The 15,767-nt window shown below is 38.4% G+C and overlaps 1 protein-coding gene across 1 annotated transcript; it reads right to left on the bottom strand.

The window, feature by feature from the left end:
• Positions 1-85: 85 nt before the first annotated feature.
• On the bottom strand, positions 86-14,332 carry LOC137177153 (carboxy-terminal domain RNA polymerase II polypeptide A small phosphatase 1-like). Its single transcript, XM_067583282.1, has 7 exons — positions 13,215-14,332; positions 5,957-6,105; positions 5,631-5,732; positions 5,130-5,186; positions 4,383-4,475; positions 3,584-3,769; positions 86-3,307 (listed from the first exon to the last, which is right to left on the bottom strand). Exons 1-7 carry the CDS (start codon positions 13,285-13,287, stop codon positions 3,179-3,181), a joined length of 789 nt encoding a protein of 262 aa, XP_067439383.1. The 5' UTR covers positions 13,288-14,332; the 3' UTR covers positions 86-3,178.
• Positions 14,333-15,767: the final 1,435 nt, after the last annotated feature.

Raw genomic sequence — 15,767 nt, forward strand, 5'->3', positions numbered from 1 at the left:
TTCCCTTATTGTTGATTGAGAATTTGCCAATTTGCACTCTTCTCTGTTAATGTTGTTTTGAAAAGACAAACAGCACTTCTTGGACCATCTTTCATTTAGCATTTATGGGGGAAAATGGCATTATTACATACAGTCCATATATAATTTGGTATGATAAAACAACAGGTCAAAAAATTAGGTTACATCTATTCAATCATGATTACAGTAACATGAATATTCCATATATTAATGAAATTTGTTTGCTTTATTACTGTGCAAAACAAAATATACAAATCTACTGAATGTGTAAGAAGTACAGTATCAGCGAATGGGCCCCGTAGTGACACAACACTTATTTTATATGTAAGCAAATGACTGAACATTCCTATAAATACTCCTCTTTGCCAATGAATTCCAGGTATCAGCATTGAATCTAATGGAGACGTCACGTGAAAATGGCTTACATGAAACACACATTTGAAAACATTTACCCTGTTATGTGCCTACAACAGTAAGATACTATCCTTTTAGTCATTTGCTGGTGTTTTTGATCCATATATTACCTATTAATATATGAGGTAACCAACCAGGTCTTGCAAGAAAACAGCAAGGACAATGTTTCCCCGTGTGGAAAACAAACTGCAATAAATATTGTATCAGAGGACCACTCCTGGGCAAAAAAAGAAATAAAATCAGTAATTATTTAGAAAAGGAACAGGCTAATTTGATTGACAAGAATTTGTTAAACATAAACAAATAACGTAATAGCTCTTAATATGGTGGACTTCATTGTCATCCCTGTTCCATCTTGGTGAAGTCATTTCACAAGCCTGCTATCAAGGCTCTTAGTCAAATCCACCGTTTCATTCATCTGTGTCAACACATGGTATTGTCAACGCATATGAAGGAGATAATAAGAGCCTGAAAGACCCGCTAGAGGCCCCACTGCTCCTTAAAACTGATCGGACAAAAGAGGTCTTGAGTTGCCCTAGAAACTAAGCAACTAACATCACCACGTGTAGCGACAAAAAGTACAGACTCCATGTGCAACACCCATCTGGTTTCTTGTTTTAATCAAAGGAAAATTCCACCCTGAAATCACCTTGTTTGTTGGACAGTTGTTCATCATTTTCTGATAAACTTCTACATCTGTTAGTGGTTTCCTACATTGCCCAGAATGCCTTTTGGCAGCTTTGGCTGAACAAATATGAAGTATGAATGGCAATAGCACTCAAACTACATAGAAAGTCTTGTTGCTGCATTGTATTCTGGCCTATTTCCTGCTACAGAGAACCTGACATTCACTGTTAATGTTTTAGATCTATTAACTCCATTGTAGCTGCACTGGCATTATCTTAACATAACGTCATGTCTTGCCAAAAGACCATCAACCAAATAACAAAAAAAACAACCAAGAAATGTAAGAAACATCACCGATAGCTGTTTATTAACAGTGCCAAAGGGTTTCAGGGTGGATTTCTCCTTTAAATCTGGACTGAATTAACTCTGTGTTTCTTAAAAAAGGTGTGTCTGCTCACCAGGCACCACACCTCACATATCCTTGAGTCCTTGAGTCCCACTTTTATTACAAAATCCTGAAATTGTTTCCAGCCTATGTGTACCGCTTCAGAGCAAAAAGAAAGAGTGTACTTTGAAGCTTATGAGAGCCGAACGGTCACTTTTTTTTTTTTTTTTTTGCACCATACAACTTTCATTGGCCATTCATGTGCAGTCTGTAAATGCTGTGAAAAATTCAAGTTTTGCTTGCTTGTGGCTTTTAAAAAGAGGAACAGAAGTTTTAATGTAACACTAACACAACACTGACCTATTCCCAGGCGGTTTTTTTAGAAGTCGATTCTGGTCCTCTCGTCATTGGCGTCAACTGTTCACGACATCTGCTGACACACAGATATACTGCATTCTGGCTGTCCATCAGTATTTACACAACCTTTGGAAATCCACCTCCACTAAACGTAGCAGCTTCTCTTTCACGGTCACATGCAGATGATTTGATACTCGTAGTGTCAGGTTTTTGTGGAAATACTGCAGTCACTCGTTTCATAGTGCTGACACTTTGCTGAGGGCTCATCATTTTTGGTATTTTTTACCAAAAGAAATCCAATGTTCTTTTAAAAGGATTAGACTGACTAACACTGACTTTCACATTGATTTTATGTTCCCATGGATCGAAACGTTTCCTGCTGAAAGAGAACTTAATTGATTTTTTTCCCCTAAACACCAACAAATGTGTGGATTTTAAAACCCAGTAATATTGAGTTCTATTTATTATGCAATGCAATTTCTTTTTCAAACTGGGTTTAGTACACAAATTGTGCTGAAATCAATCTCTAAGCTGCAGTGAACAGGAGAACTGTACAATAGATTACTTGTGAAGTGCTGTCCAATCATACTGTTCTGTTATTAATCAATTGAACAACTCAGGGTTTGAACGGGAAACTGTCAGACTTATCCATAACACTGTCATAATTATCCAGAAGGTGATCACGTCGCTCTAAAAACTCTAAAATGACTCCAAAGGATCATATGCTCTTGACTGCAGACAAATAGTGTGATAATTGGCAAAATTAGGGTGTGTGACAAAAATAATGCTATTCCAAAAAATGTCTAAAAAAAGGCATCTACAGTACGTATAGACCATCTGCTCTTCCATGACAGGACTGAAGTTTATATGCACGTAAACCTTTCCCAAAATTTCCTTTCCACTTGAATCCCGCTTAGCAAATCCTGCATTGGTTTTACAGGATCAGACTGTCCAATCCATGAGAGAAGTCTATGTCCAGTACCCAGTTTGTGTCCAGAGGATTCATGGCTACAGACCTCTGCTGCAAGTTCAGTGACACTGCGGAAACATCCATTCTTTCACCCGTTCACTCGCATCAGCTGGTTCACGGTAGGCTGATAGGGGGGAAAAGTTACAAGGCAATTTTCAGGCAGTTTCCTGGTTGACCAGCAGGTGGCAGTGATGACACCGTAAAATACTCCCAAATGTGATCTCAGTTTGATACTGGGGAGCTGACGGCTCTGTCAGCTGTGAAGCAGTCTGTGTTCTGGTGGGCAGTGATAGCTGGAGCTGGTGCTGGAGCCTCGCTGGTGTGTGTGTGTGTGTCTGTGTGTGTGTGTGTGTGTTTCTGTTTTGTACGCCGTTTTGTTCAGAAGTGAGATGATGAATCGAACACTGTTAGCTTGCGGTCCCTTGGTGCTTGAGGACTGTGTAGACGTTATCCACTTTGCTCAGCCTCTCGAAGAACGGGATGAGATCCAGCAGCTCGGTATCGGACATGTCGTCGAACCACGAGGCTACAGGCACCTGGAAGAAAACACACAAACTATGAGCAACCACACAGGATGGATGTGGTTAAATTCAAATTAACAATGCTGATATTTATCCTTTTCTGTCTCTCACTGTAGAAGAAAACAGGAGGTTGTATCATTTGTGTCATCCTGATGTTCTGACCTCATATACTAAAAAATTTCCACTCTATAATCTGCTTCAAAATAATAAAAAAGTAAAACTTTTCTTGCTGTTACACCCATGACTGTCACCGAGATGACTCAGCTGATGTGCGTTGTCCAGAACACTCACCGCGTTGTCAGGATGGAAAATGTAGGAGGCAGGGGAGTTGTCCACGATGATGACCTTGTTGAGGTCGCGACCCAGGCGGCTCAGGTCCTTGACGTAATTTCCTCGGTGGAAGACGCAGGACTCCCGGAACAGGCGACAGCGGAAAGCACCCCACTTGTCAAGGAGATCAGAGACGGGGTCTGCGTACTGCATTGGTGATAAAAAAAAAAAAAGTAATGGACACATAAGAGAATGATTTACTAAAAGGTATAAGCCTGATCGTGACATTTTAGTAAATATTAATAAGGTTGTGCACCTTACGGTTAAGTTACAGATAAGTGGACAGGTGCAGACACAATGTCGTTGCTGTATCTTGATATTTCACGTAGTAAACACATTCTACAGGCGATAAATCATCATACATCTAAAATATACAACTGACATATTTTGTCTCCCATTGATAGATTTCATACAAGATTATACTATGATTTATATATGTATATATGCTAGTTTAATTACAAAAACATATTTTGTATGACATGTATGTCATATACAAACCCAACATATACTGTTAGCATCTCATATTACTTGTACATGCAAAATATAGAATAATGTTGAATAAAATCTGTTTAAAAAGGGCCATTATCATACAACAAATATAAAAATTAAAACACTTATATATAAATATATACCAATAATCCTGCTGCTCTTGATGCTTCTCTTGGTATTCAAAATGTGAAATTGTTTCTCTGCTATATCCAACTTAATTGTTCGCTGCGGCAGTGACTCTTCTTGTAGAGGCGATGCAGAAATTTCTCACCTTGGCTAAACTGGCAGTGAACAGAACACACTCAAACAGTTCTCCCATCCTCTTCAGGAACTCGTCGACGTGAGGCCGCTTCAGGACATACACCTGGAACACACAAGAATCTTTAAACCAGGTTTCTGCACAGTCTTACACTTAAAAATACAACATGTTTCTACAAACCTTAACTGCCTGAGGACCTATGACGTTTTCTTTTAGTGTTCAATATGAGATTTATTATTATGCTGTGCCATATAACTCTAGCATTAAAATTTTATGTCTACATCTGAATTTAAGGTTTTTTATCCATTTCCCAGGCACGACTATTACAATTCCATGTGTTCTGGACTTGCATTAGAAGCTAAATATAAAAAAATACTAATGGAGATCACTGACACACAAACATTTGGCTCCACATGTGAAAACCAGACTTGTTTCCTCAAAGTTCCTCCTCCATTTTTTTCTTCTTTCTGCAGCGGCGGCTGAGGGCAGCGTTCCTGAACCAAGTCATCCGGAATAGGCTGTGCTTGTCTGAACAAACCTATCCTGGATTACTTGAATCAGGCCCAGACCCACGGTATGTTATCCATCTTCAAATCCCTTAAACGCTGGCAGCACTTCCCGTACTCAGCAATGTACCGCTATCGTACACCCACAAGGACAGTGAGGCGCTGTCTCATTAGAGGACAGCAGATGACAACAAGTTACAAAATGAGCATTTATGCAGAGTTTATGGAGCGTGGAGTGTGAAGCCATCACTACCTGGTGTACTGTTCCATCTATTTCCACAGGAATGATGAAATCTGCATTGTTCACAGGCTGTTGGAAGGACGGAAATAAAAGAAGACATGGGTATTTCAAGATATAAAGGCTGGAGATAAAAATACAACTCTGTCTCTTACCATCTAAAAACATAAGAGACTATGGTATTATTGCAGGACAGATGCAGGTAGAGACAAACAGTCTCCAGTGTGTGTACAAGGAGGAGCGACTGTGTTTATTTGGTTTTAAGAACCAGCTAGTTTGGGTTTGGCATTTGCCAGCGATGAAAGAAATGTCACTTTCAGAGCCAACAACAACTAAATGGGGGGAAAATGTAGAGCTTACAGAGTGTTTCTTACTATTAAACATAACTATCTCTTGATGTAATGTGACCACAAAACAACAGCTACAGTTCTTAAAAAAAAAAAGCCCAAATCGTCCCTGCATCATGTAGGAAATTAAAGAAAACACTTGACACAAGCAACGTTGGCTTTTTCTTACCTTAAAAGAGCTGTGAACTAACGTCTCATCCAGATCTATAACCACACAGATCTTTCCAGAGTCTTTTGACTTCACTGGAGGCAGCAGTGGTTTCACCTGGATCTAAAAATACCATAAAATTATTCACCCGAGTCTGGACACATCCAGCAATGCGAAAAACACATAAATAACATTTCAAGGATTGTTCAAGCAGAGAGTGCGACATACAAGAAATCCTGACCTCTCTACGCAGATATTATCTATCCTTTGCTGTCAAAACAGGACAAATAAATGCGACCTGAGGTAAATCTAACCAGAGACAGACAGACAGACGGACGTCAACATACCTTGGAGACTGTTCCGTTCTCTTCGACCAGCAGTGGGGCGTTGTTGTTGACTGGTGGTGGCTCAGGCTGGTCCCTACACAGGCAGCAGAAAAGGCTGGAGAAGAGACCTCCGCTCCTGGGCTTCTTGGAGGACAGAGAGGGCGAAGAACCTGCAGAGGAATAGGAGGAGGTCACCAAATGTATTTGCAAAAACCTTGAAATGAACCACAACCTACAAACAAGTCTGTAAACAAGGCTATCCACTTTTATGGAAATATTGTAGGAGGGGGGGTGTTTATTTCATTCTCTTGAAAGGAAAACAGCTATTAATCATTTAAATTAATAAATTAAGCAAATTCTCTGGTTTCAGCCTCTTTGATGTGAGGATTTTCTCTTTTTCTCTGTTGGATCGTTAGTTGAAGAAAACAAGACATCTGAAGAAAAGATTTATTATTATAATTTTTTAAATAAAACCCTTCGAAATGGATTAAATTTTTTTTTAAAACTTAAAAAAAAAACAGAACAAAGTAGTACCACAAAATGTGAAAACTTGCCACAATCATACTATGAGCAGCTGTAAGAGTTTCAACTATAAACCTTTTTTTTAACAAGATTTAAATCAGAAAAACAGAAGCTCTAATAATTGTATTTTAAATATAATTCTCACAAAGTTCCATCTAACTGAGAGCTCCATCTTGTCAGTATTTGTGTGAAAACAGTAAAAAAAAAAAAAAAAAAGGACTTCCAGAAACTTTCCTCATACTTTTGTCATGTGCACAAACCCTCCTGGAGACACACGTGTCTGCCAGGAGCTCTTGCGTAACCGCCTCTCTGATGTCAGCAGCAAACAGACTCCGCCACCACCAATCAACACGCGGCACTTTAACACTTGACTCGATAAAGGGTTTGCAGAGCAGGCATTATAAAGGCATCATAAGCACATCATGAGATCATTATGGAATGCGGTGTGCCAATCGAAACCGGACAGATGTCGCGTGACCGCTCGTAGATACACAGAACTGTCTGACAGTGTTTATTTAAGGGTGTTTGTGTATTTTCATTATGTATTGAGCATCTTCTTCTTCTATTACAAAGACAGTAATACTGCACACAACAGCTAACCATAAACAAAACTGTGAAAATGAAGTTTAAATAATGTCAAACACCTGTTTACTATCCACAACAATTGAAAACAATATGTAATACAATAAAAAAAATGCAGATACAGTGACAACACTAGTACACACTTAATTTCCTTCATATGACCTCAATATCATGCAAACTCTTACTTCAGGTTCAGTATCACATGTGTACACTGACTCGACCTTTTAAGCCTAATGGATTTGCAGAAGTTAAACAAACAAACAAAAAAAATACTGACAATCATTTCCTTTTTTTTTTTAATCACCTAAAAGGCCAGCTTGAAAGGGTGTGAAGTAACAGCAGCTGGAGCCTCATATTTAAATTGTTTTACCCTCTGGCCACTCGATGTTGATCATTTCATTCACTATTTGAATGGACCTTTTTTTTTTTGTGCAAAAGCTCCGGATGATTTCCTGCCAAACAGATGAGATTAACCAAACACACTTGGTGAACGAAGGCTTCCTCTCACACCCTTATCACTGTCAATCGCTCACTGAGGAGTGACTGTGCACCTGTACAGTAGCTCGACTTGTGAAACTCATTCCTAACACTCCTTTTATATCTTCAGCTTATTATATCATATAGAGCTGCTTGTACAGCTACAGTACGTGTGACAAACTCATGCTGTGCGACAAAACTCCTGAATTCTGAGGAAACGTGTGTCAAAAGATGCGCAAAACATGCAGAATATTTCTATTTAACGTTTATTTTTCCAACCTTAAAGCTACATAAGCAAAAACAAAAAAGGGGAAAACTGATTGTTAAGGGATTTGGCTGCTAATGGAAGTGTGATGATATACAGTAGCAACCAGTGCAAGGTAAAAAGGGGGGGGGGAAAAGGAAATGTAACAATAAAAGTACAACTTTTCAGCTGACTGCTTCACTTTTTGGCTTATATTGTCTTTGACTTTATGAATGATGACCTTTTTTGACTAGAACTGCAGTGGTAGCTAAAACATTGAACCTCAGTGGGTGGCGCAACAAAAAAAAAAAAAAAAAAAGTTTTCAGGGTTGCAAGTGAGGCAAGAGGAAAACCTGAGTAACCCAAATGACCTCTTGACCAAATATAAAATAAAAAAAAGCATGACTTGATTTTTCACGATTTTATCTCGGCAGGTCAGCAGGCTCAGTAGCTGACCTCCATAAAAAATTTAAGTGTCAGGCTTTAAAATCTTAGTTTGATACAGCCCTTTTTTTTTTAAAAAAAAAAATTGGGCTTCGGTTTAGGCTCCACCCTCTTAAAAATGTACCTCAGTCATTGATATTATTTGTTTGTAAAAGCCAGAACTTGTCTCACATTAGACTTTGTTTCTGTCTCTTTATGCTCCATACTCCCCTCTCTCTGTCTGTCTGGACGTGACTGTGTTACCAACACACAAACCTCTGTTGTCCATCTCTCACGCCTCCTTTCATTCCCTCTCCGCTATTCCCTCCTACTCCATTTGTGGATTCAAACCCCGTCTGACCCTCCGCTGGCCTCTGCCGTGCTCCGGCCAAAACAGGAAGAGGAAACAGACGGGTATCGATGGAGGAAGCTACTTGCCAGCATGTTTTAGTGTAGCAGGAGTAAGCCTGTGATACTGTTATCCATTCAGTTTCGTGCAGGTTTTTTAATCCTAATCAAGTATTTGAGTGGCATCATCTTTTTTTACGCATATCATTAAGAACTCAAATCTCTAATGTGTGCCAAAAAAATGGATCCAAATTTCCCCAAAACAAAAAACTAAAAGGAAGAAAATTTTGAAAATGTGGCACATATCTGCAGTAAAATTAATTATACCAAACAAATCAGAATTTAAGGTTTCTCAATCAGTCTCTTGTGTCATGATTTATTCCCTTTGTTTCCTTTTTCACTCCCTCGTGCTGTCGCTCACTCCCTACATGTACTCATCATTTCCAGCGTTCACTCCCGAGCGTCCTCCTTTACTACTTCCCTCCAATCTCCACTTATGTAAAAACACAGAGCATGCATTTCTTTCATTTATAAAAAAGAAGCAATTTGACAAGCACAGACCTAATTTAAGGAGTGGACACGATTGTACGATACTGCAGGCTTTCAAGTTAAAGAAATGCTGCTTCCTGAACCTGAATCATCAAAAAAAAACAAAAAACTTGTAGCTGTGTCATCATAATAAGATGATACAGGAGGGTTTTTGTTTTGACTTTTCCTTCTTCGCAGATCCTTTCGCAGGGTACTTTCCAAATATTTCATTCCTTTGCAGTTCAGACAATGTTCAGGCCATTGTGTCATTCCTCTTAAAATAGGCTCATAATGCAGATTACATACACACATTCACAATTTTTTCCAAGTCTGTCTTAAAACAACAGTCAGGTGCCCACATGAGCACTGAAACAGGTTTTGCTCACTGTGATCGTTCTTCCTGTTCATACCGGTCCCTAAAAGATCCCCTCGAATGCGCTTTTAATGTAAGTTACGGGGGCAAAATCCACAGTTTGACCACACAGTCATGTCAAAATGCATTTAAAAGTTTATCTGAAGCTTATTAAAGGCTTCGGCAGTCTGAGTTCGTCATATTAAAAGGTTATCTTCCACGGTTACGGTCTTCTTAGCACAAAAATTCCCTCTTAGTGTTACGACAGACTGTGTTTTTCTGTTCAGCTGCAGTGGATCAAAACAAAAAGAGGGAATTTTTCACTAGCAAGACAGTAACTTTGAAAGATAGTGAATAGATTTGATGATCAGTATGATACAGAGAAAAAAAAACATGTGTCAATGTTCATTTGGGCATCTGACTGTTGTTTTAAGACACTTGAAAAATCATGAACACGTCCTTTAAGAGCTCCATAGATAAATCTGACATCCACATTTCACTAACAAGATTTGTCTGCATTGTTTTAGGGCTGCAACTAACAATTTCATTATCTGCCAATTATTTCCTCAATTAATTAATTAGTCAAACACTCTTACATCTGTTTTATATGCTAGGCCAATGAAGCCACAAAGGATTTGATTACATGTAACGCTTAGACTGACACCGTTCTCATCTTCAGTATCAGTTTTGAGGCATCTAATGTCATCAAAAGGCTTCAAACTTCTTCTTCTTCGTGATCTAATCTCATTCAAATTAGTATAATCTGTGTCGTCATGCAAATGCTCGTCACTGCAGAAGTAGCATCTAATTCTGCAGTGTTTAATGGAACACATTTGGCTTTTATTAAACCATCTGTTGACGTTGTGTAAAGTGATCAAATCCACAATGAGCTCCGGGGGGAAACATGCTTGAATCTGAAAAAGCACAACAAATTTTTAAAAAAGAAAGGAAATAAACAGGCTACCACCGGGCAGGAGATATATCAGTCGGATTATAATCAGTGTGTTTCCCACATAGAAAGCAAATACAAACCACAGGTAATCTCTGTGAATCAGTGAGTTTGTTTTCACATCACTGACACAACAAAAAAAATTTGAGGCAACACTGTCAAATTATCAACAACAGAAGATTAAATGCAGCTTTACCTGGACCAAAGCCTATTTTCCCCCCTAACACCTCCACCTACCTCAACATGTTATCTCCTGTCTCCTGACTTATAAAAAATTAAATCACTCAAAATGTATGTTTTATCATCGCATGACACTCCATGCGCTCAAGATAAGATGCTCTGCCTTATCGCATCATCTTATCAGCCCCGGGATCCATTTTTTAAAGCCAGATAGTTTCCTGTAATAGACGCTTCCACTCCTTTTTTTCTCGATTATTTCTGTCTCTCTGACAGCTGAGTTTTAGTCAGATTGTAAATTTGGCAATTTTCTGCAGCTGCTATGATCTCAAACATATGGAAACCACTAACAACACAAGACTGATCTTATTCCAAATGTCTTAAACATCACAGTTTTATCAGTGCCTTATGGGCTTGACCCCAGTGTAAATGATGTAAATGATGCTATTGACTAAGCTGCCAATATCTCTAAATGTGCCTTAATAAATGACAAGTATTGAACTATTTTGTGTGGAAAAGCCTCTGATGCAGCTGTTAAGACTTTCATGCGACAATAAAAACCCTCCAATAAAACGCGGATTAATTAACATTTTTAGATGGGTTAGTAAAGTTTCCGAGTTAAAAAGAAACACCGCTTTAAATACGTAAAATGTGAAAAGTTTCTTGCAGGTTTCTGATAGAGGAACCTTCATCTCATCGCAGAGTGATATCTGATATCTGGTATCCGCCTGTTAGATTGTTAATCTGATAGATGAGAAAGCACCAGATCAGTATGTCTTGGGGGCCTGGTTACAGAAGTGACGACGCCAGGATTGGCGCCAAACGATGAATTGGGTGTAAGCAAACAGCATTGTGCTGCCTTATTAATAGATCAGGGAGGAAATGACAAATACAGACCAAAAGTTAGATTTGTCAGAAGATGAGTATTTTAGCATCCACCCAAGCATATTTTCACATTTTTTGAAACCAAAATATCCTTTCAAAGGGATTATGTAGGACTGATGATGGAAATATTTCAAGAAATACACACAAAATACCTTCCTATCAGTCTTAGTAATCTCCCAAAACCCTGTCAACATATTGAGCAACACACCAAAGTTGAGAAACACTTACATCAAAGATGGCCTTGGATGACACAACAGTCATTTGTAACTTTATTTTTTTAGGCTGTGATGCTGAGAATCTTACATTTTCATTTTAAGTTTGAGTTGCACGGCAATCTATAAACACTCTCTTAAGCTTCCACTGAGCTGACACATATCCTACAGGTGCACATACTACAATATCAGCAGTTCAATTGAAAGCACTCATGTTCTGTGTTAAGTTTGCTCAGGTGCTTTTACAACCATTTAGTCCACATTTTTACTTATTTACTGTCCAAAAGTAGAAGGATAGTGAGTCTAACTGCAGTGGAAACAAAAACAAAACTGTAAAGATCCCCTAAATGCAACCTAACCCTGCAGTGAAACTGAAACTAAAAAGTTGTCTTATGATTTGACGAAGCTAACAAACAATGGTGTTCATAATCAAAAGAAAATCTCTTTAGGCGGGCCAGAATAAACATGGAAGTTTGAGGCTGTGCGGTTGTGTGTCACAGTGAATAAACATGTTCATTAAGTGTGGGGACGCAGTTATGTAATAGATTTAGCTGCTACTACACATTTACAAGAAGGCCGGTGCTTCACATTTCAGCCACAAATCATCTTCTAACGTCTCGTCAAAACATGAACTACTCTACCTCTGTGTGTTTTAATATAGTCTTTAACAGCAGCCACAAGTTAAATATCAACATTGTTTGCATTACTATGACAGTATGCAGGTTCAAAGTGGCAGCACACATTTAAAAAAAAAAAAGCAGGATTATGGCCTTCACGAGGAGGACAGGCAGCATTTTCTAGGGGATGATGACTGATAGTCATCAGATTATTCAGTAACCTGAGTTTACACTCTATCTCACTGGTTTGTGTACAGTGTCAGTGCCAAAAAAAATCCATACTACTGAACACAGTACTGATAAAGTTAGTGTTGCAGTGTGGAAATCTGCATTTTACAGACACAGTCATTTAGTGAAGAGGGAAACAAGGGTGGCATTGGAAATTTAAAAAAAAAAAAACAATACTAAGAATCATGACAGACATGAGGAGACATAATACTTTAACATTTTCACTATGAAACATTTCAGCTGTAGATATTCATTTGATTATGTCCCTGTTGCCAATATTATACATACACTTAAAGATATTTTAAGGCTTTCTTTTCTATTATAAGTAACATCTGTATAATATTCCATACAGATGTAAAGTGGTGACTTAAACGCATCTTTCTGCTTTTAATCATATATTTCTATTATTTCTATTTAATTTGTACATTTGTACGTCATTTCCTTTGCTTTCATCACAGACCAAAGGGCCGCAGCCATAATCTATGCAGAGCAGAGAAACTGTGACAGTTTTAGTGCTTTGACTTGTTTGTAGTCCACTTTGTTCTGGGTAATATTTGCGCAGCAGTGCGGACTGTGATGTCCTGTTACAGTAAATTAGATAACTGTGTGGTTTTTCCAGTTGAGGATCGTGAACTCTGACTCGCAGTTGGTGCAGCACAACTTTTTTTTTTTTTTTTTTTTTTTTTTTTGGACATGAGTGCATAAATAAATGAATAAGTAAATAAAAACACTTACCCCTCTCCCCTGCGGCTTTATTCCCCTCTTCATCCCGACTGACTTGGGTGATTATTGAGGACGGATTGTCCATCACATCCAGGTCTGGTCCAGAGTGCTGACCTCACACTTTAAAGTTAGAGATTGTTCTCCGACTCGGTGCTGCTGCATTAAAACCAACGTAACATGCAGGGAAAAACAAAAAAGCTGAGACGCAACAAGTTGCCTACAGCGCGCGCATTACGCGCACGGGTGGTGTCGTCCAGCTCGGATACGCGCTAAAGTTTGACGTCTGGAAAGTTATAAAACATTTGTCAAGGAGTTGGCAACTTTGATTCAATATGGTGCTCAACTCCGCTCGCAATTTCAAGATACAAACATGGAGGTTTCAAGGCGTCCCATTTCACTTAAAGTGGCGCAGTAAGGGAATGGCCGCGTACAACGCTTCCTCTTCTGGCGTCTGCAAGTTTGACGATGATCCCTTGTAGTAGCCTGGGACAAAGTTACTCGAATCTTAGCTACACCGGTGTTACAAAGTATTTGGCGACCCGTCAAATTCAATGACCTGCAGCGATGGAAGAATCTTTTACTTAAGTAAAAGTATCAATACCACAATGTAAAAATAATTAATTGCAAGTAAAAAGTCATACTTTTACTTTCGTACTTTACATAAGTTTAGCTGGTAATACTTCTGTTCTTTAACATAATTTTAAAAACAAGATTTGTACTTGTAATTAAGTATTTTTACATCGTGGTATTGATACTTTCACTTAAGTAAAGGATTCTTCCAATACTGCAGGTCACAAATCGGATGAGTCACCAAATACGGTGTAACACCTCAAAACTACTTTTCTTCGACCCTGATTAAAAGGCAAATATGCACCATTTACACTCCTGACGATGTATATTCTAGGTTATTTTCCAAAGCGACTGTAGTATTAAGGATAAATATATAAACGGTAGCGTAAATGTAGACGCTTCAACTGTCAAAGCAACTGCAACCATCGGACATTAAAGCGATACCACGGGCGATTAAAACATATATTTACAGTACTACGACGAGACGCCGTTACCGTCGTGGTTGGTACTTATTGACCAGCAGGTTTATATGTAAGTTAACGTCGTTTAATGACCGCTGTTTGTGAAAACTTTTCGTAGGAGTTGCCGCGAAGAAACGCCCAGTTTGGGTCTCCTTGAAACTGCCTGGAGCCAGGGAGCGTCGCAAAAGTGCCGTCACTGCCTGTGGTGTAAAAAAAAAAAGTTTTGTGCAAGTATAGTCTGTACAAAACATAGAACCTATTGTGATGTGTTTCATTTCTCCTTTCTGTTCCCTTATGTGACACTAATACATTATGTTATGCTGTTTGTTTGGTATAAACATGTATTCAAGTACTTAAAGGGAAACTTTAGTATTTTTCAACCTTGACCCTATTTTCCTATCTTTTTGTGTCTAAGTGCCCAGTATTGAGCGAGAGCGCTGCAACCAGCAGCTGCAAAATGGGCTGCAATGTGATCTGACAGGGTAATAGTGCTTGTTTATACCACTGCCAGGCTCAGATTGTTATTATAAGTGTCTGACAACATTATGGGAAGGACCATACAGAGAAATAAAACTTTTTTCTTGACCATTCACTTCATCCGGTCTGTTTGTCATTGTGTCTCACCAAGTCTTGTTCAAGGAGAAGTCTTGTTCAGGAGTAGAAAGTGCAATATTTCCCCTTGAAATGTAGAGGAGTAGAAGTACAAAGTAGCATAAAATGGAAATACTCAAGTAAAGTACAAGTACCTCAAATTTGTACTTAAGTACAGTACTTGAGAAAATTAACTTAGAGTCATTATATGCTACTCCATACTCTGTACTCCACTACACCTCAGAAGAATATACTGTACTTTAGTTATGAGTTGTATATTAAGATTTTACATTAGATTAACTTAACATAAACTGTGCTGCATTGTTATAGGTTACCAAATAGTAAATAAAGTAGCTAAAATGAGCACTAAAACAACCAACAAGTAAAATATTACTTATACACTAGTGCATTATCATGATCCAATAATAAAAATATATAATAATATGACTGACTGGGGCAATTCTTCAGCCTAATGAGTAATTTTAATACTTTAAGTACAATTAGCATTTTGCTTTTCTGTGCTTTTACTCAAGTATCATTGTCACTGCATAGCAGCAGCTATTCTATTCTAGCTGCTCATTGATTTGTCCATGATGATAATGTTATATAACCAGAGATAGGACATGGCTAATGTCTGATGGTTGACGCATTTATATTGTGTATACAGTATATATCGTCATATCACTCAATCCTATATTGGACCGTCAGAGAATATTTTTAAACAGGAATATTATCATTGCAAGCTTACCTGTTTGCAAACTTTCTGGATCCATCATCCATCATACCTCTCTCCATTTTTCTCCCTCCAACTGAGTAGCTTGCTCATTGTTGTGTGTTGCATTTTGGGACAATAAACCTTTTTGCAATGCAACAGACATTTATAATAACACCAATGCTGGCTTTGCTAAGTGTAAGTGTGCCTGTAAGCCATGACAAAGTAAAC

Source organism: Thunnus thynnus, chromosome 24, assembly GCF_963924715.1.
Source record: "Thunnus thynnus chromosome 24, fThuThy2.1, whole genome shotgun sequence".
In the NCBI taxonomy this organism is placed as follows: Eukaryota; Metazoa; Chordata; class Actinopteri; order Scombriformes; family Scombridae; genus Thunnus; species Thunnus thynnus.